This window comes from Temnothorax longispinosus, chromosome 1, assembly GCF_030848805.1.
Source record: "Temnothorax longispinosus isolate EJ_2023e chromosome 1, Tlon_JGU_v1, whole genome shotgun sequence".
Lineage (NCBI taxonomy): Eukaryota > Metazoa > Arthropoda > Insecta > Hymenoptera > Formicidae > Temnothorax > Temnothorax longispinosus.
The window spans coordinates 28,841,044-28,863,108 of NC_092358.1; the positions used below are offsets into that span (position 1 = coordinate 28,841,044).

At 41.0% G+C, this 22,065-nt stretch overlaps 1 protein-coding gene across 3 annotated transcripts; it reads left to right on the top strand.

The window, feature by feature from the left end:
- The first annotated feature begins 286 nt into the window (after positions 1 to 286).
- Positions 287 to 17,561, top strand: Nf1 (neurofibromin 1). 3 transcript variants are annotated; one of them, XM_071796151.1, is made up of 25 exons: positions 290 to 758; positions 2,793 to 3,114; positions 3,204 to 3,422; positions 3,524 to 4,217; positions 4,312 to 4,555; positions 4,770 to 5,147; positions 5,216 to 5,402; positions 5,578 to 5,619; positions 5,703 to 5,776; positions 5,950 to 6,830; positions 6,935 to 7,248; positions 7,439 to 8,000; positions 8,083 to 8,631; positions 8,712 to 8,915; positions 9,003 to 11,121; positions 11,201 to 11,341; positions 11,450 to 11,708; positions 11,780 to 11,901; positions 12,003 to 12,107; positions 13,088 to 13,147; positions 13,344 to 13,549; positions 13,625 to 13,823; positions 13,940 to 14,184; positions 14,293 to 14,505; positions 14,610 to 17,561. In XM_071796151.1, the coding sequence occupies exons 1-24, from the start codon at positions 699 to 701 to the stop codon at positions 14,384 to 14,386; spliced, it is 8,280 nt and encodes a 2,759-aa protein (XP_071652252.1). In that variant the 5' UTR covers positions 290 to 698; the 3' UTR covers positions 14,387 to 14,505; positions 14,610 to 17,561. The 3 variants fall into 3 exon arrangements, with proteins under 3 accessions (XP_071652258.1, XP_071652252.1, XP_071652248.1); XM_071796147.1 differs by having other exon boundaries at positions 294 to 758; positions 13,061 to 13,147; XM_071796157.1 differs by lacking the exon at positions 13,088 to 13,147 and having other exon boundaries at positions 287 to 758.
- Positions 17,562 to 22,065: the final 4,504 nt, after the last annotated feature.

Genomic DNA, 22,065 nt, shown 5'->3' on the forward strand with positions numbered 1-22,065 from the left:
AGAGTCGAGCACAGTAAAAGGCAACCACGTTGTAATATCGCACTAACGTGATCGACGTTTCGTACGAGCACGGGTCCCGGGTACAAGGCCGCGTCGGCGTCGCACAGTTATGAATGACGTGGTTGCAAGGTGGGGTGATGGTGCACCAGCGTTGACCGAACCAGGGATGTACGAAGCCATCATCCCCTGTAGTCTCTCAAATGTTTTAACGTTTAACGTCAAATAAGCAAATAATCCTAAGAAAGATGCGATAAAGAACGGAGGAACGTATTGACACGTAAAAATAATATCGCATTTGAAAATGTTCACGTGTTCATCTTCCTTTTTTCATTTTGGAAAAAAGTAAAAACTATTTTCCCTTTACGTAGAATACGTTCGAGTCCTTCGGTTTCGCGCGACACTCCTGAGCACGTAACGCGCGATTGGCGCGTCGGCGAGGCGGTCGTGCACCTTCGGCCGCGCTCGATCATCTTCGCTGTCCCACCGCCGCAAGTGCCCCTCCCCAACAACGGGGGCGATTCGCAGATCCGCGATCCGCGGTGCCGTGCCGCGGTGATGGTGCCGATGGTGGGTGTCGTGGGTGCTGGTCGTTCAGTCGTTCAGTCAACGTTCATAAATGATGACGTAAGGTCGCGGCTCGTAGCGAGCTGGCGCGTCGTGGTACGTGGTAACGGCCTGTCAGTGAACCTCGGACAGAGATGGGGACGCAAAAGCCCGGGGAATGGGCGACGTTGGTGCTCGCGCGTTTCGAGGCTCAGGTGCGCGATTGGCGATGCTCCGACCTCCGACGCGAGAAGCGTGTCGATCTCCCTTGTCTCCGTTTCGTTTCATGCTCGCCCTCTCCTTTCCTCTCACGGCTCACGGCTCGCCACCCTCTTCCGGTGTGTGCAACGGCCACCTCTCCTCCTCGCACCACGGCTACGGTACTTGACCGTTTTGTTCGTCGACGCCGCGCCGTGCCGTGCCGTCGTCCTCGTCAACGCCTTTCATGGGCGCGTCTTGGGGGCACACCGGTACCGTCGACCTCGTTCCCGCCATACTTGGCGCCCCGTTTTCCGGCTCCGGCACCGGGTACATTTTTTTCGGCCAGCTACTCCTGGATCAACGACTGCGACGAGGACGAGGATATGCGACTACCCACGAGAGTCGGTCAACGTCGATTCGTAATACCTACGTGCCGACGTTGAACATGAGACGTGTCAGAAATGTGTATGATACTTGAAGCGAGCTCGACATGAGAAACATACGCGTCGAGGACCTCGACGTCGACGGTTAATCCATCATCCGATGTCCGCGTAGGAGCGCGCTCACAAACTTCTAAATATATGGGCAACGGCTTAATTTTTAGACGTTTCTTGAGCCATCCGCGTTATGTAGACGCGAAGGACAAAGATTCATGCATACCATTATTTTATACGTTCCATTTCTACAGCAGATTTTCCGAAAGATGTGACAAAAACGGACGTTTATAAGAAACGTGATCAGAGATTTGCTTAAATTTTTTACAGTTGCTAGGGCTTTGGAATCGTTCTTCGTTCTTATAACGAAGGGTGGCATATCAAAATCTTACATTTAAGAAATAACATGATAGAGTCTCAACTTATGTACGCAAGATGTACGTAAACTCATTTAATTCTTTCGTTGACACGGTTGCGAGATATGTACGTGCTTGATTTTTTACTAACGTATCATATGATTACGCGCGCTCCCAAATGTGGCTGAGAGGATCGAGCTAGAAAGGGTTTCGAACAGCTACACGCGTTATTTTTCTCGAAAAAAAAAGCGGACCTCTGTACGCGCGTAAGACGAAGACGGTCGTACGTTTCGAGTGTGTATCGATAAAGTGGGAGGAGGGCCACCCGCCGTGCCCGAGAATACGATGTCGTTCCTTCCCTCCTTTTGATTCGTTCATTCATGAAAAGATGCATTCTTGCAAAGATGGCCCCTCCTCTCCCGGCTCCCGGCTCCCCTCGTGCGGTTTGACCTTCGCCCCCTCCGCCCTCCGCCATCCGCCTCCAGTCAACCTCGCCGTGAGAGCAGCTCACGCAAGGTGTATATACAGTAACGTATCTATTATATATAGGGGTGCGAGGTGTAAATATCGATAAACTTGCGCGATGACTCCATGACTCACGAATGTTCGCACGATTTTCACCACCCACGCTCGGCGTGATACGTAGGGCGATGCTTTTGTTTTAATTAAACTGTATACTATTCACCCGCGATATATAACGTCGCGTGGAACGTGATGTTTGCAGGACCAATAAGAAAATGACGGTATTCCTCGACGGTCTCAACAACGCTCCGGATAACGTGAATAAATTTCAGGACGAGATTCCGCGCTCGTGTCCACCCCCGTGCCCATGAAAATGGCGATAAAAAAGAATGACGTCTCTTACAGTTGGCGCGTTTGATGCGAGCCCGCGGAATGGGATGGGTCCATCCATGAATGAAAGTCGCATTCCCTTTACGCACAGCGTACAGCTCGACCGCGCGGCGCGCTGCCGCTGCCCGCGATACACCCGAACAAAAGGGAATAAAACCGAGGCACGTTGTCGCCACCATTATTTCAAAGACTGCCTCATTTCATCCTTGATGCCTCCTCCTCCTTCATCCTAATATATAGTCCCCGTATCTGCAAGGAGACGAAAATGGATCATCCATTCATTCATCAATGTTACTTCGTTGTGCACACTTTGTACTTTATTTAAATATTTTTGTCACATTGTACCTTTTATTTATATATATATATATATATATCTTTCCCTAAGAGATCGCTTTTTTGAACGCAGCTGCCGTGTCGTTCCGGTCCCGAAAGTCCTCATTCTCGAGTGAACGAGAAGAGGTGCAAGAAATGCCTGATAGAGATATCCCGATACCGCTTCTCCTTCGTTATATCTGGTCTTACGAAGATGCTGCAACGGGTCAACGAGCTGACACCGAGCACGAGCAGTCAGCGGCCGTTCCAACCCAAGGATCAAGATCGACAGGAGTCAATCATCATCGTTCTGGACACGCTGGAGAAGTGCCTGGCGAACACACCGAAGGACACAACGAAATTCGAGGAGGCGATGAATGTGAAGCTGCTGCTGCGGGAGATATGTCAGTTCATAGGTGAGCGGAACAACTCGGCGAGGAAACGTGTTGAGATCGCGAGTCAAGGTGAAAGTAGAAAATCTTCAAGGATTACGTGTACGTTGCAGGCATGCCCTACGACAGCCCACAGACGAAAATGATAAGGACGTTAGCGAGCAAAGTGCTGTTCGCTCTAAGCCTAACGTTCTTCAACGCGGTCTTCAACCGGATATCGGCCAGGCTTCAGGAACTGTCCAACAGCGGGGACGAGAATCCAGACTGCAGCGACATCGAGCTGATGCAGTATATCAATGTCGATGTCTACAGATTGACCAGGCTTCTGAACGGTAGGCGGTAATTATTAAAATGTGGCGCGCGTGCATAAATGAAGCCAATAATATTTAATGCCGTGTACACTTACGCGCACGTTCACTCGTTCGTGCTGCAGAAACTATACAGAAAATCCGGCAACTAGTCGGCAAGAAGTCGGCGTATCTCGTGCTTATGAATCCCCTGGAGAAGGCGATCTGGAACTGGATGGACACGTATCCGCAGGAGTTCGCCGACGTGCAGAAGCAGCCTAATGAGGATCTTAGTAAGGCCTGCGAAGAATTGTTCGACATTCTCGACACGTTTGTCGTTGAGAAGAAGAGCCGCGCGGCCTCTGTTTGGCCGTTGCAGATGATGCTGCTGGTACTCTCGCCCAAGGTCCTGGAGATCGTCAACACCGACACTAGGCCACCCGCGTCGCCACGATATTCGAGAAAGAAGCAGTTCATCGATAGCGTAAAGCGTAGTCTGCGAATGCACGGCAGCTCCTCTAGTCGCCAACTGTCCGAGGCCGCGGCGATCACGTGCGTCAATCTCATTAAGGCGGCCACGTATGTCAACAACGCCGAATCTAGCAACGTTGTCCTAACTCTAGCAAAGCAGCTGATGGATGATCTGATGAGCCTTCTTTTCAATCCCTCGAAGCCATTTTCACGCGGGCAGACGTACAGCGCGCAGGACGTCGATCTGATGATCGACTTCTTCGTTAGCTCCTTCCGTATCAATCCGCATAACAACGAAGTTTTTAAGTTTTGCCTGAATGTCACGTACCCGTCAACGTACCAGTTCGTCTTGGTCAGCTCATTATACAAGCAAGTGTCGAAAATATTTTTTTCTTGCAGCACGCGCATAAGACGCTCGCAAGTTGTTGGCAAGTCTGACCGGTTTCGATGCCCCATATTTCAGAATCTTCACGCAACCGAGATTACCGTGGTGGCCGGAGCGTAGTCTTGTATATTCGTACGGCACAAAACTCAGGAATATGTTTACCGATACTCTGAACAAAGTGACACAGAACTGCATGTGGAATACGCCGCTGCGCATGATTCACAACTTTGCCCTCAAGCCTAAAGAGGAGATGGCTAATTCTAAGAACCTATTGTTGGTGATGGTGCGACTCATTCACGTGGACCCTATGTTAATGTTGCACGTATGTTTTTTATAAATAAATATGGATCACGTATGAATATAAGCGTTAACGGTAAAATATGAAAAGTATAAATAAAGCATTTGGTACTCATGTATATTTAACTTACGTAAAAAAAAAATACATATACGCGAGATATAGAATATATATATATATATATATAGACTAAATATGGATAAGATGTCTAAAGCCTCCATATTACGTTGACACGTTGCAGAGTTACGGCACAGCTGGCCATGAAATACAAAGGTCCACTTTAGAGTTGATTAATGGACTTGTCTCATTAGTCCATCAGCCCACGATGCCGGACATCGCCCACGAAGCGATGGAGGCTTTGTTAGTGCTACACCACCCAGACAAGGTCAAAGCGTGGAATCCAGAAGCGCCGCTCGACACTTTCTGGGATGCCAGTTCGCAAGTCGTTTTCTCGATCTCCCAGAAATTGATTCAACATCAAATTTTCAACTACACGACTATACTTAAATGGCTTCGTGAGATACTGAGTTGTAGGAATGCTTTTCTTTCTCAGTACAAAGATTATGGAAATGTGGACAGCCATATTGCAATCAGTAAACAAGCGCATATTAAACTTGAGGTACAAACTTTTAACCATTACAAAATTATGGCTGGTTACACGTAATTCGAGGACGTTAACGTGTTCAGGTCGTGTGCTTGATGTATTTATGGAGTATAGACATGGAGGCTGTTTTAGTATCCATGTCTTGTTTTGCACTATTATGCGAAGAAGCGGAAATTCTCTGTGGCAGCGACGAGGTAGCGGTGACCTGTTTGCTTCCGAATTATCACGTGTATTTAGACATGGCGCAAGCTTCGACCGTGTTGATCTCTGGTAAGTTTTATTTTTCTAACGAGATTTCATGAGAACACTCAGAGCACAGATGGAGAGATATGTTCTCCTGGATTCAAAGACTCACTTGTGAATCTTTGACGTTATTTCTCTATTTCACGTAATAAAATTCTTATTCGTCTGTAGTAGAGTATTAAAGATCTTGTTATCGTAATAGCCCACGGGGAGAGTAGACTATGTTATCAGGAATATAATCACGGTGAGTGATCCACGTTTATTCATTATCTTCTTTAATGACGAAACTATTGATAGCAGCAGTTTGAAGTGTCTTTTATATTTCAGGGCGTGCTATGTTACAAAAAAGAATATTATTCTTGTTGAGAAAGATTGAACATTGTGTGAATGGTATACAACCAGTACGTATATTAACATTTATTTTTTGTATATGTATTTATATGTAATATGAACTTTATCACCCCATGCATAAAACACGATAAAATATTAGTTAATATTTAATCAATATCAATCGAACATGAACATCATCATAGTCTTTTTAAAAACTGACAGACGTTTACATTCGTATTTTTAGGCTTGGGAGGAAACATTTAGAAATTGGGAAGCGACTTCGCGGCAATTGGCTAGTTATCCTAAAAGCAAGACTGAGGATGTGCAGGTAGAGCCGTTTTGTCGCGGGAACGTAAAACGGAGAGCAGCACACCAGAATTCGGAGCACGAAGTGGAAGAGCAAATTAACGAGTGGGCCAACATGACAGGGTTTCTTTGCGCTTTGGGCGGAGTATGCTTGCAACGTCGTTCACCTAGTAGACCACCGTATGACGTATTCCCTTTTAATCCCGAGCATAAAAGGGGTTTGACGAAACAGCAGGATTCCGTCTTGGGCTTAACAAATTCGAATCAAGAAGCGCAATATTGCCCAGTGACACAATTCGTATTCAACTTATTACGATTATTAATTTGCAACAACGAGAAACTTGGCAATCAAATACAGAAGCACGTGAAGGAGTTAGTCGCACATGAGATGAGTCCTGCCGTATATCCAATATTGTTCGATCAGATAAAAAATTTCGTCGAGAAATCCTTCGACCCACGTGGACACGTAGTGGTGTCGGATTTAAACACGCAGTTCATTGAACACACCATATTTATAATGAAAAATATTCTGGACTCAAAGACGGATCAACCATCGGAATACCTCGGAGTGACCAGTATTGAAGGCATGATGTTGGCAATCGTTAGGTATGTCAGGCATTTAGACATGACGCTGCATTCGATTTGCATCAAAACCAAATTATGCCAGCTGGTTGAAGCTATGATGAAGAGACGAGACGATCTGGCATTTAGACAGGAGTTGAAATTTCGCAACAAACTAGTTGAATATTTGACCGAGTGGGTAATGTGCACGCATCCTTTTTCTTCAACAACTGCCAACGATATTACAGCTTACACAAGGTAAAATATTTTCTCTCACTTTATATATAAATATGTCCAACTTCTATGTTAAAAACTAAAAATAAATAGGTATAATTATCGAATATGTCTTTAACTTTCTCTAGAGATTTGGATCAAGCTTGCATGGAGGCAGTAGGAGCATTATTGCGCGGACTTCCTCTTCAGCCTGAAGATTCTGATCGTGTTGAGTTGATGGAAGCAAAGTCTGAACTATTTTCGAAATATTTCATGCTCTTTATGAATTTAATAAATTACTGCAACGATCCATCATCATCATCATCGGAGGACAAGGATCTTGAGTCTCAGCAATCGCCTACTTTAACGACTAACAAGCTAGCCACTTTGCGCAACACTACCATTCAAGCTACGAGTAATCTTCTCAGTGCAAATATAGACAGCGGCTTGAGACATTCAATACGTACGCAAAAAATCACGTTATATGCTTTTAATTCAAGAGTTTTCTGGAGGAACGGATTAAGTCCCAAAGACATATTTCTTGCTTTTATTTTTATTCGCCATTTTATTTCTTCCAGAGACGTCTTCAATTATTCATAACTATCAGTAACTAATGGCTCTATCACTAAATCTTTAACTTTTTTCTTACTTAGATTTAGGCTATAACGCAGATCTTCAGACGCGAGTCGCATTTATGGAAGTGTTGACTAAAATCCTTCAGCAGGGAACGGAGTTCGATACCCTTGCTGAGACTGTCCTAGCAGACAGATACGAGCAATTAGTGCAACTCGTTACAATGATCAGTGATAAAGGTGAATTGCCTATCGCCATGGCATTGGCCAATGTAGTGACGACAAATCAAATGGATGAGTTGGCGCGTGTCTTCGTGACACTGTTTGACGCAAAGCATTTATTGTCACCTCTATTGTGGAATATGCTTTATCGAGAGGTCGAGCTAACTGATTGCATACAGACTCTCTTTCGCGGTAATACTCTGGGAAGTAAGATAATGTCATTCTGCTTTAAAATTTATGGTACCAGCTATTTGCAAGGCTTGCTTGAACCTCTGATCAAACCTTTACTGGACGAGCCAACAATTAGTTTTGAAGTAGACAGCGCAAGGATTGATCCTAACGAAAGTATTGAACAAAACGGTGACAACTTAATCACATTGACACAAAAAGTGTTCAATGCTATCGTATCATCATCAGATACGTAAGTCATCATTTATTATAACTTGTTAAATAAAATAAAATCACATAAGTCATATCCGCTCAAGTCCGAAATATCTTTTCAGGTTTCCTCCGCAGCTGCGCTCGATGTGTCACTGCCTGTATCAAGTATTATGCAAGAGATTTCCGCAATCTCCGCAGAGCAACATTGTGGCCGTAGGAACGGTGATATTTCTACGTTTCATTAATCCTGCCATTGTCTCACCCCAAGAGATGGGTATCGTGAACAAACCGGTACCGTATGAAGTCAAGCGAGGCCTCATGCTTATGTCAAAGATATTGCAGAATATTGCAAATCACGTAGAGTTCAGCAAGGAGCAACATATGTTGCCTTTCAACGATTTTTTGAGAACGAATTTCGAGATCGGTCGACGATTCATCATACAGATAGCATCGGATTGCGAAACGGTCGATCAAACCAGCCATCCTATGTCATTTGTTTCGGATGCCAATGTCTTAGCATTGCACAGGTTGTTGTGGAATCATCAGGAAAAAATTGGAGACTATCTTAGTAGTAGTAGAGACCACAAAGCTGTCGGAAGGAGACCTTTTGACAAGATGGCTACGTTATTAGCGTATCTTGGTCCACCTGAGCACAAGCCGGTGGATTCTCAGTGAGTTTTCGACCTGTTTGCTTTGACTACGTTATCATCGCTAATATGAATCACGAATTGATTCTATGTTTGAATTTCAGCTCGCTCTTTTCGACTACTTACATGCCTATGTCACGATGGGCGAGCAAAGACATGTCGTCGACTAATTTTGAAGAGATCATGATGAAGCATAATATGCATGAGAGAGAGGAATTTAAAAGCATCCAGAGTATGAATATTTTTTATCAAGCGGGCACCAGCAAGCAAGGCTATCCAGTATTTTACTACATTGCACGACGATTCAAGTATGCGCAAATCGTTTATATAAGATAGCGGTGAATATACATATACATATATAGCGAAGAGTATACCATTTAAACTTTTATTTTCAGACTTGGCGAAACGAACGGCGATCTGCTGATATATCACGTTATTCTAACATTAAAACCCTTCCATCACTCTCCGTACGACGTAGTCGTCGATTTCACTCACACGTGTATAGATAATCGGTTTAGGGTAGAATTTTTGCAAAAGTGGTTTTGCGTTCTACCTGTGGCAACCTATGAAAATCTCCACGCAGTTTACATTTACAATTGTAATACGTGGGTACGCGAATTCACAAAGTATTATGATAGTATCGTGGCGCCGTTGAAAGGTTGTCGAAAGCTTGTCTTCATCGACGGCCAAGGGAAATTAAGTGACGTGATCGATGTCGAGCAACTGAAATTACCCGGAGCGACATTATCCCTGGACGAAGACTTGAAAGTGTTCACCGGCGCCTTGAAACTAGCTCACAAAGAGCTGAGAGTATCTGTGAAGATCGGACCAACGACGTTTCAAGTAATGCATACTGATAGAGCTAAAGTGTTATCGCATTGGGTTCTCTTAAATGACATCTATTATGCGTCCGAAATAGAAGATGTTTGTCTGTTGGACGACAATTCATTTGTGCTGACCATTTCCATCGAATCGGTACCTCTGACTATTGCCCACAACGATTGCGACAGCATTGTGCAGAATATAATTCACATCAGGAATCGTTGGGTGCTGTCGCAGCCGGACTCTGTGTCCGTTCACTCGAAAATCAGGCCTAAGGATGTGCCCGGTACCCTTTTGAACATGGCCTTACTGAATCTCGGTAGTCCGGACCCCAATCTTCGGACTGCCGCGTATAACCACCTGTGCGCGCTCACAGCGACATTTGGCTTGAAAATAGAGGGTCAACTGTTGGAAACATCTGGTATTTGCATACCATCGAATAACACCATATTCATAAAGCATTTGAGTGAGACCTTGGCGGCGAACGATCCGCATCTCACGCTCGAATTTCTTAAGGAATGCTTACAAGGCTTCAGGGCGTCGACTATCGAGCTGAAGCATTTATGCCTTGAATATATGACACCGTGGCTCAGCAACCTCGTGCGATTTTACAAACCGCGCGATGAAGGCGGTAAGCGGCAGAAGCAAGTTACAGATATCCTGGACGATTTGATTACGTTGACTGTCCAGGAGACTGAAATGTATCCAAGTATACAGGCGAAGATCTGGAGTACGATTGGTATGTTGCCGGAACTGATTGACGTTGTTCTCGATATTTTTCTTCAACGCAGCGCGCGATATGGCTTAGGCTCGCCGGAAACGGCGAGATCCGCCGAGATCATGGCGGATACTGCAGTCGCTCTGGCGTCCGGTAACGTGCAATTGGTCGCCAAGAAACTAATAAATAAGGTATGTCGAATAGTGGACAAGACATGCATGTCGCCGACGTCGCAGCTGGAGCAGCATGTAAGGTGGAGTGATATAGCAATCCTGGCGAGATATCTCCTGATGTTGTCCTTTAATAACTGTCTGGATGTAGGAAAACACTTGCCGTACATTTTTCACACGGTGACGTTGCTCGTATGCTCCGGCAGTTTGACCATGCGAGCTTCCACTCATGGTTTGGTGATCAACAGTATTCACTCGTTGTGCACATGCAGTTCGCCTTCGTTCTCCGAAGATACACATAGAATACTACGGATGAGCCTAGACGAATTCTCATTGCCCAAGTTTTACCTACTGTTTGGCATCAGCAAGGTGAAATCCGCCGCTGGCACGGCTTTCTACGAACATCCAAAATCCAGCTGTAAACACGCGAATGGGTGTGAAAAGTGGCTCAGTAGCGAGAGAAGCGCGCACGGGACACAGGACAAGGAGAGACTTTATTTAACCAGTTTGGAAGTCATAACTGACGCTCTTCTGGAGATCATGGAGGCTTGCATGCGAGACATTCCTAAGTGCGATTGGTTAAAAACGTGGACATTGTTAGCGAAGAACTTTGCCTTCTGCTTAAATCCGGCTTTGCAGCCAAGAGCTCTCATCGTCTTCGGTTGTATCAGCAAAAGTATAACGGATCAAGACATGAGGCAACTACTGAAGATACTGATGAAGGCGCTCGAAAGTTTCAACGATATTAATCTTATAGAGGCTATTGTTATGTGCTTAACCCGATTGCAACCTCTTCTGAGACCCGTAAGTTTCCGTTTAGAGCTTTAGAAATCGTTCAACTTCAATATTCAGTACTAAATCCGTTTTACCGTTTTCTGTTAAGGAATCGCCAATACACAGGTATTTATTCTGGATTGCCACGTCCGTTCTCGAATTAGATGAAGCATCGTTATACGCATCCGGCCTAGCCCTTCTCGAGCAGAACTTGCACACACTTGACTCACAAGGCACTTTCGACGAAAAGGTCTGCACTCTTCAAGAGTCTTCTTCTCGAGAGAATCTTGATTAATCTTTAAATATCTCTTAATATGAAGATTAATAGAGACTAAATCATTACCACTATTCTTTCCAGACATTAGAATACGTAATGATGACAACGCGTGAACCTTTGGAATATCAGTTTAAACAATTAGATCATGCTGTGGGTTTGTCCTTTAAGTCTAACTTTCATTTCGCGCTGGTCGGTCATCTTCTGAAAGGCTACAGGCATCGTACGCCGACTACAGTCACCAGGACGGTCAGAGTATTGACTATGTTACTGGCAATCGTAGCTAAACCTTCCAAAAGGGATAAATTTGAAGTAACGCCTGAAAGTATCCCTTACTTGACCGGTAACGTTCACGTTAGTTTGAAATAATATTAAGATTAAAAAAAAATCTATTCTGAATTTCATTCTTTGCAGCGTTAGTGGCTGTGTCAGAAGAGGTTCGTAGCAGATGTCACATCCGACACTCGCTCGACAAAAGCTTGCACGATTCATCAGGCAGTTCGGACGTTCTCGATACTCTGCCATCGCGCACGACGGTGACTATCTTTTTTTCTATTTGTTATTATAGTACTATACATAGATTACATAAAACATAATACATATGACATTAATGAGATTATCGTGTACACGTCGCCAGGATATGCCTGGAGCTTCTAATCCTACGAGTAGAAGACAGAAGACCTGGGATTTACTGGATCAATCGGCGCTTACTCAAGCGAAACAACAAAAACAATCTGCGCAGGTATAAATTACATAATTACGAGCGCGCGCGTTGTTCAAAAATTTCTCCTTTACGAGCTATAGCAATAATTATAACGGCGTAGTTAACTTATGCGTTTGAAATATTGTAGGAACACCTACTTTTGCGCCCCTAAAAATCTTACCTTTTAAAATTATTACTTATGTAGAGAATATCGAAATGTAGCACCATTCTCGCACACACAATTACTTATTTAGCAAGTTAAAAAGAAATCATTCTCGAGCATACAGAGTGCATGAAGTTACTTTGGAACAATGCACTGCATGATCCCAAAAGTATCAAGAGAAGTGCTCGCACGAAATAAAATTATCCAGAGCTTATTCGAACAAAATATGAACTACTTTCTCATAAAATAAAATATTCATATGTAATTTGCGCGATAAATTATGTATATTGCTTCTATTACTATCGCTTTGCTCATCTTATTGTCTCTACGAATTGTTTGATCAAGTCTTTTACTTTTGCCAAGGAATATCTGTTTATCAAATCCGCCTGTTATCTGAGAACTTGTGTGTGTGTGTGTATGTGTTTTATCTACAAAAATATAGTAAAACGTATCTATTATCCATGTATCTATTTGGAATTATATTCCATATCTTTTGGGTATATGTATCTATCTAATTTTATTTACTATATTCTTGGTATGAAGCTTTTCAGTTACATTTTATTGCTGAATTTATTGACACTCATGAAAAAGAATCAAAGTCTCAGCTTTTAAGCACGTTGAACGAAAATTGATTTCGCGTGATGGTTTTGTCTATCGTTTGCCATACTTTTCAATCCGATTCTCAGTTGATACCAGTAGACCTGTTGCGCATAGCATATAACATTATTTTATTCCTCCGTGCATCTCTGTTTACTCTCTCGGTGTGTGCCCGCGCCTGCCTGTGCCTGCCTGGATTATATAAAACATCATGCAACTTGTCACTAACAAGACTGGCCGGCTTTTATTTAAATCGCAGCGATCCTTGAGCGTGCCGAGCGCAAAGGACGACAAGTCAGCGGACAACGCGGAGCAACAGGTACTTGTCATTTCAACAATAATTGTGGTATAATTCTTGTATTTTTTTTTTCTCTCTTTTCGAATTGAAACGCGGTTTTCTTTGACTATTCATCTAGGAAATATGAATTGAGAACGTCTACGTCCGCGACTGTAATATTTAATTTCTTAATCTTATCGTGAGTCGAGGAAACTAATGTGTTTGTATCCTTACACAGAGAGATCGTAGCACCAGAGTGAGCCTAAGCAACGAAAATAACGTCTTACTCGATCCGGAAGTATTAACGGATTTTTCAACGCAGACTTTGGTGCTGACCATGCTGGCCACGCTAGTCAAGTATTCAACCAATGAAAACGAAACGCGGATTCTTTATGAATACCTGGCAGAAGCAACAGTAGTTTTCCCTAAAGTTTTTCCAGTCGTGTAAGTTTTTTCAAACGAGAATATCTGAGACTAATCTATCTTCAAATTTTTGCAACTTGCCGAATATCCTTGCAGACATAACTTGCTCGACGCAAAGATCAATAGCGTATTGTCTTCTTGTCATGACCAAGCGATACTGAATGCCGTTCAAACTATTATACAGAACATGATAGCCTGCGAAGATACGAACCAGCAACATCATTTGCAACACTATTTGCAAAGCTGCGGATTCCGCGGTCTTTGGAGGTTCGCAGGGCCTTACCCAGACTCAGACGTAAGTTTTGGATTCTAGCATTTAATTATTTCTTTAGTGATTTGATTTTGATATGGACTGGATTTAAAGAGCTAGGAGTTTTTCTGTCCGTAACGCAATTGACAAAATGTTTACAGTCAACACAAATGGTGTCAAACTGTACGCCCGAGAGTGCTGAATTGTTTGTGAATTGTCTGAGGGCAATGGTAGAAATGTGTTTGATGATGCAAGAATCGAATAGTAAAGAAACAGTTATCGGGAAGAGTAAACGCGCCGGCAGCTGTCAATCGGATTTTGCGTCGAAAACAAGACCACCTGCTGGAATTGTCCAAGAACAATCTCGTGTATCAACAGAGATCGACGCTTCTTCCGTTCATGTAAAGTGAGTCTCATTTTACTCGCAGAGCGTTTGTCGTTTAAATGTGATTTTGCGTACCGTGTCGTACGTATGCAAAAACGCAATGCATATCGGACAAATTGAATGTTTCAGTCATGGTACGGATAGCAAGCGAAGCAACTCGGTTGATGGGAATCAAACTGAGAATATGGGTGGTGGTGATGGTGGCGGCGGTTCACAACCTTAGCAATTAATTTGTGATACTGGCAGGCAATGCGATAAAAGTGTGCGTAAGAAGCAAAATAATCGAAAGTTGCAACGGCAAATGAGATGTGTGAACTCTAAATAATCGCATTGTAAATATAGGTGAGACACTACGTATTCCATTAGAAGGCACTATTATTTTTTAATTTGGTATTAATTCAGTCACATTATGAAAGAAATTTACCGGCTAATATTTTATTTTACAGAACCTCGCACACGTTTATTCCGTGTTATTGCTGTAACATGTTCAGTCAGTTTAGTACAATGCCGTCCACATCATGATAATGAGCCTACAGAAGTGGAAGTCGATGAAAGCTATGTTTTTGAAGAACGTTATTTTATTTCTATTAGCGATATTGCGATATTGACGTTCTTTTTAAGCTTGTGATCATTTTATTAATTAATCGTACAAACGTTGCTGTCTCAATGTGACAATTTTATTACGATAGTTTCATTACGAGATTCAAATGCATGAATATTATATATAGCATATATGTTGCTAACGCTTTTACAACGAACTTGGAAAACTTGCGTTGTAAACTTGAATTTCCTCGCTGTATACCGTAAAATTGGATTTTAGCGAATTAGAACATTTAGTGCATTTCGTCGTGATTCAGCGTTCATAAACATAGAAAATGACTTACGGTATATATCAGTTTCATCAACAACGAGTATTGCATATGTTCGATATTTTCTTCATAATTGCACGTATAATTTATTGACTGATTCTATTATGGTCGCAATACGATACATATACAGTGAAGAATCTCAATGGTCCATAGAGAATCAACCGCGAGAGGTAGAATAGATAGATAAAAATTTATTAAGGATCGTTCGCAATTTTTTCATTATATAGAAATTTTAACTATAAGACGCTTCTACTGCAAGAGAATATATCGGATATATCGTCTACGATTTATTTTTAAGCGATCAGTTGTAAAACACCGCAAACAATTATTATTCTACTTACGAAAGAATCTCTGTTGGTCCTCCAAGGCCCAAGAATGCGGTTGCGCTAGACATAACTTTCTACGCAAAAACCGCTCGCTCCTTCTCATATGCCGTTGCATATAGATCTCAACAATGCAAAGATGACTTGGACCAGTGACGCCTGTCGTCTCAAGGCGTTCGAAGCCCCAGGACGAATAATTTCTAGACTCGATAAAAAGGAACACCAATGTAAAAGTGTATATTGTCTACTACTTATTAAAGTACAAAGTGAGACCAAGCGATATCTTGTCCGTACTGTAACGTAAGCCGGGACATTTTAGTAATAAGGAGAAAGGAATAGGAGAATAGCGCGTAAATTGATAGATCTCGCACTTGTGTTAGCAGCAATGAATACCAAGTGCCAGGGATCGTATTGAAATAGTATTTTGTAGGATGTATCGCGAAGAATACTCGCCCATTTTTATTTAAATTTCATTTATTTATTTAGATGAAACTTCTTTTGACGCGCCATACCAAGTGTGACATATATGTATAAATAGCGACATGTCAGATTGAGAAACGTGGAAATGATATTTTTGTGCGGCTATGCAGAATGAATAGCAGCTTCTCAACGGCACTAGAGTGATTGTTAGGAGTTTGAGAGATGTATTTGTACATAGTGCGTTGTATAATGTTTATACAATTGTGACGACTTTGTAAGTTGATTTTGTTCGTCTGTATTTTTAGACAAATTTTTAGAGACGCCCGACGCGTCGTAGGAAATGGACAAATTTTTGAATTAATGCGCTGATTTCAACGTATAGAGCTTCTTTCGAGCTTGTACTTAACATGAATAAATGTACGTTCAAGTCATTAATTACTATTATATGAGCTTTGATCTTATTAAGGCTACGTTCCGATATTTACTGGCAATACTGAAAATCTATAGTATACGACTATATGTGACGTAAAATATAGAAAAATATAGATTTTCAGTACTGACAGTGAATATTGGAATGCAGCCTTTACGTTTACGTGCGCTAGTCATATTTTAAAATATTGAAAAGCTCTCGCGAAGTAATTTTTTTATAATGTTTTTTTTTTACATATAGTCTGTATTCCTACTGAATTTTTGTTAACTTTGTCAGTCTGATAATCACCGTGAGATGTATAAGCTGATTTTAAATTAATCATTTCTTCATTAATGAGTACTGATTCATTCATATTCGCTAATTTTAATTCGCGCAGTTCGGGTTTGTTAAGCACATCCGTAACTGCCGTGTTATCACACGCTTTTTGTTGTCTTTTACCAAAGGTGTAAATCTGTAAATCGTCTCTAGGCTGCGTTAGGTAAGGCGATTAATTTATTAACAGTTACAATTAAGAAAAATTGTGCACACATGAAGTGTACAATTAAGAAAAATAGACCATAATCGTAATCGCTTAACATGTATATGTATGCGTCGTATTCGGATTTGTCATCAGTTCGGCATTTTCCTTTCGGACCTCGAGTTTCCGCGATACTTCTATATAGAGCGTGTTATTACGATAAATTTGTAAATACCATGAAATTCTAGCGTGTAAAGATTGATGAACAACGAGTTGTACGTCGGACTAGCGAGCATTCGTCTATAAATTTAAAAAGATAATGTATACGCATATTTTTTTAGCTTACACACGGCGCGATTTATGGATATGAAAAAATAAGGGAGTGTTGTTGATTTTTTTAAATCACGCATAAATTTCGAATCAATTGTTTTTTTTTTACTGCACGTTGTATTGTATCAGCAATTTAATTTTGAAGCAATATTATATCGATATTAATCGAGTATACATCTTTTCACATGTTTTGATTATGTTCGATTTGCCATGCTGTTAAAAACTTTTGTACATACATACAGAAGTTAGTGTATATGACGCTATTAAAGTAGAGTGCACGGGCGTCCGACAGTACTGTATGCACGTGTGCGAGTAAAGGCCAAAGAGTGCGTGTATATGTAAGAACATAAAATGTAATAATGTTTAACGGATCGTGATACGCGCACAAGATAGTTAAATGTACGATAGCTCCGGCGAACCTTCGATTCGCGCGGTCGGCATTAAGCATTATTTTTCTCTTCGACCGAATCTCTTCACGACGTGATTATCTGGCCTTTCTACGAATGCAATGAGATAATTTTTTGTGTAAATATATCCACGAGATTAAAACGCTGTTTGTTAAACTATAACTATGCATTATTGATCTCTGGACCCTCGAATACTCGTGTCTCTCGCTTTCGAATCTCGACATTACGTTTTGCTTCCTCATAGAGGAAGCTTTGTTTTCATAAACTTTGTACATGGACCTTTGATCACATATAAAGCTAAGTCTAATCAACCGAATTTAAAAGAATTATATATGAAATAGGTTGAATTTGTGATATGTTGTAGTTCTTGTGTTCCTGATAAAAAGTCTCAAATTTCACCAACTTTCTTTGATTAGTTTCTGGAAAAGAACAAATTATATAGGCATTCAAAAATGTTCATAAATCAAGGGTCCTTTCTATCTAACTTCTCCCTTTCACATATTTCCTTCTGAGTATTTTGCTCTTAAATTCTCGAGAGAGCATACCTTGCACTAAAGCACCCACAATGTGAACATATTTCTTGCGATTCGTTATCATTCGTGGCATTTCGGAGTTTCTATTTTCCCGTCGCGAGCGTCGCGCGACGCTATTCACAGTTCTTTTTTTCTCGCTGGCTAGCATTATGTAACAACATTCTAAGCCCTTTTATCGTCTAATTACATTCGAAAAAGCATGCCTCGCATTAAAGGACACATAACAATATTGAAATGAATGTATTTCTCGAGATTCGTTTAGTCGTTCGTTGCATTTCAGAACTTGGACTTTCTCACCGAGCGACGTCGGCATTCGTCGCCATCTTTTTCCCATTGTCTAGCCTAGCATTATGCAGCAGCATTCTAAAACTCTTTATCGTTTAATATTGTTTCAGAGAGCATGCCTTGTATTAAAGGACACATAGCAATGTTAACATGAATGTATTTCTTGAGATTCAGTCGGTGTCGCGTATCGTATTTCGGAGCTCCGAACTTGTCGTCAAACGCCGCGTCGACATTAGCAGTTACCTTTTATATCTTTGTTTAGCATTATACAACAGCATTTTAAAACCATTTAGCGTCTAATTACATCTGAGAAAGTATGCTTCGCATTAAAAGACACATAGCATTGATAAAATAATAAACGTATTTCTCGAGATATATCCAATGTTGTTTGTCGCATTTCAGAACAGTGCTTCTACCTTTCAACCGAGCACGAGCACACTGCATTTGCAGTTTGAGTTATTCATGCATATATGTATATAAAAGAAAAAGTAATTAATAAATACATTACTAATTTAATAGACAATACATATTAATATTAAATTATTATTAAGTAATAGCGAGAAATATATTATGCATTCGTTAAGACACTTGAAAGAGCATAAAAATTATGAAAAGAATAATTTTAAAATTTAGATTATGAAGAAAGTAAATTTCAAGATTACATCAGTCATGCGCAATTCCCCAAAAATCGCTCCTATTACGCGGGAAGCATGTTGAGCGAGGAGGTTGCAGTAAATATTCGAGCAGTGGCACGCCTACCCCACTATTACCCATCGCCATCTGAACGGCTCGCGGCTCGTGGTAATAAACACTAATTATTAATTTATCAAACAAATCTGTAGTTTTGCAAACTAATTTAAGATATATTAAGTAATTTGCTATTATTCTAAAAAAAACTATTTATACAGCATATTTCAATTTGTCGTTTTTAGCAAATTAATGAAATAATTTACGCAAGTAGTTATTAAACGTTTAAACATAATATACATATGTGTGTGTACATATACATATACGTATAATTAATAAATATAGTAATAATTAAATAAATTGGTTATTTTAATCTTTAACTATAATTAAAAAATAGCAAGAATTTAATTATGCATCAACGAAGACGTTAGAAGATAATAAAAATTAATAGAAGAATTAATTCGGATGATAAAGTAGGCGAAACTCAGATTTCGCACCGCGAAATCACGGAAATTTACTCCTGATGTATCAGGAAAGCATGATGAGCAAGGAGGTGGCAGTAGGTATTCCGAGCGCGCCCCGCCGCGCGAGTGTTGCCTCCCCACATTGCTTCCTCGTAATCACGCTGTTATTGGTCAGAGCGCGGGAGCCTACTGCCCCTCCTATGCATACCTGCCAGCGCTCTGATTGGCCGTAGGCTGGGGATCCTCGTCGCGTGCCCGGCGCGCCGCGCCGTTCCAATGGCGATGGGTAATAGTCGGGGCTAGGCGTGCCGCTGCTCGAATATCTCCTGCAACCTCTTTGCTCAACATGCTTCCCGCGTAACAGGAGCGATTCCTCGAGAGCGAGATTCTCGCTTTCCTCATAATTTAAAATTCTTTTCATAATTTTTATGATCTTTCAAGCGTCTTAACGAATGCATAATACGTTCTTTGTTATTACTTATTAATAATTTAATATTAATATGCGTTTATTAAATTAAATTAGTAATGTAATTATATTAATTACTTTTTTTTTAAATGTATGTATGAATAAACTGCAAATGCATCAGTTCTCGTGCTTGTCGCCGCGGAAAGGTAAATGCTCTAAAATGCGACAAACGACCAAACAACACGGATATATCTCGAGAAATACGTTTATTTTAACATTGTAAAACGTATTCTTTAATGCGAGGCATGCTCTCTCGAACAATATTAGACACTTAAGAGTTTTTTAATGCTGCTGCATAATGTTAGAAAACGAGAAAAAGGTATAGCCGCGAATGCCGACGGGCGGCGTTGGACGACAAAGTCGGAGCTTCGAAATACGATAACTAATTGTAAATGAATCGCGAGAAATACGTTTGTTTTAATATTGTTATGTATTCTTTAATGCGAGGCATGCTCTCTCGAATGTGATTAGACGATAAATAATTATAAAATGCTGTTGCATAATGCTAGCCAGCGAGAAAGAGGTCGAGGCGAATGCCGACGGGCGGCGTTGAACGACAAAGTCGGAGCTCCGAAATACGATACGTGAGACCAACTAAATCTTGAGAAATATGTTCATTTTAACATTGTTATGTGTTCTTTAATGCGAGGCATGCTCTCTCGAATGTGATTAGACAATAAATAATTATAAAATGCTGTTGCATAATGCTAGCCAGCGAGAAAGAGGTAGAGGCGAATGCCGACGGGCGGCGTTAGGTGACAAATTCGGAGCTCCGAAATGCCACAAGCGACATCAAATAAATCTCGAGAAATACGTTTATTCTAACATTATTATGTGTCCTTTAATGCGAATTAGGCTCTCTCGAATAAGATTAAACGATAAAGAGTTATAGAAAGCTGTTGCATAATACTAGCCAATGAGAGAGAGATAGCTGCGAATGCCGACGGGCTGCATTGGACGACAAAGTCGCGCGGAGTTCTGAAATACGATAACTAAATGAATCGCGAGAAATACGTTTATTTTAATATTGTTATGTATTCTTTAATGCGAGGCATGCTCTCTTGAATGTGATTAGGCGATAAATAATTATAAAATGCTATTGCATAATACTAGCCAAAGAGAAAAAGGTAGCTGCGAATGCCGACGGGCGGCGTTGGACGACAAATTCAAAGCTCCGAAATATCACACGCAACACCAAATAAATCTCGAGAAATACGTTTATTCTAACATTGTTATGTGTCCTTTAATGCGAATTAGGCTCTCTCGAATAAGATTAAACGATAAAGAGTTATAGAAACCTGTTATAGAAACTTGCATAATGCTATATAGCTAACGAGAGAGAGATAAATGCGAATGTCGGAAAGGTAGAAAACTCCGAAATACAATAAACTCTTTATCGTGTAATTTTATTCAAGAGAGCATAATTTGCGTTATAGAACACATAAGAATGTTAGAATAAAGATATATCTCTCGAGATTTAACCGGTGTCATTCGTCGCATTTCAGAGCTTCTAATATAATGATTTTTGACTTTCATAAAATGCTTTTATATCTCGGCAACCGTAAATGATAGAAAGATGATTAAAGAAAGACTTTATACTTTATACTTTGCCCTATTGGTATTACTCACAATTAATGTATTACTCGCAATTATGTACTTTCGTTTATTAAAGCAATAAAGCGCGAGCTGGCCAAGAGAATCGTGCGCCTCGCCATTCATCATTTTCATTAAACGTTTATATCTCGGCAACCGCAAACGATAGAAAGATGATTCAAAAAGCACTTTTTAGATCGTGCTCTACTCTATCAGAATTGCTCACTTTTATTATCGACAATTATTTATTTTGTAATTAGCGCTAATGCATGGATGTATGACATCTATGTGATTGCAATATCATCAATAATACATCTCACATTAAGGAGGAATAAGCTGTGACAGCGTAAACGCTGCTTTGGAAGCAGGCCATTCGCTACTTAAAGGTGCGTTCGGGAAGACGCTATTAGTGCTATTTGCTTATTTTATCCTTGTTTTACACCTGATGAGCGATAAAGATAGAATGATGCAATAGCGCTAATAGCGCGCTTCCCGAACGCAGCCTTAAAATAAACCTTTAAAAATCAGCAAAAACATCAAAATATTTACGACAGACGTTGATGCCGCGCGCCGGCATTCCCGGACTCGGCAATCTAGGTCAAGGCCAAAAAGTGGATCAATAATGTACAGCTGCTCGT

Bases quoted from the DNA above. Each gene is read 5' to 3' on its own strand.
- Nf1 (XM_071796147.1), top strand. From the start codon at position 699: ATGGGGACGCAAAAGCCCGGGGAATGGGCGACGTTGGTGCTCGCGCGT. The intron at 5,777-5,949 runs GTACGTATATTA...TCGTATTTTTAG, and splicing joins GTGTGAATGGTATACAACCA to GCTTGGGAGGAAACATTTAG. The intron at 11,902-12,002 runs GTGACTATCTTT...ACACGTCGCCAG, and splicing joins CTCTGCCATCGCGCACGACG to GATATGCCTGGAGCTTCTAA.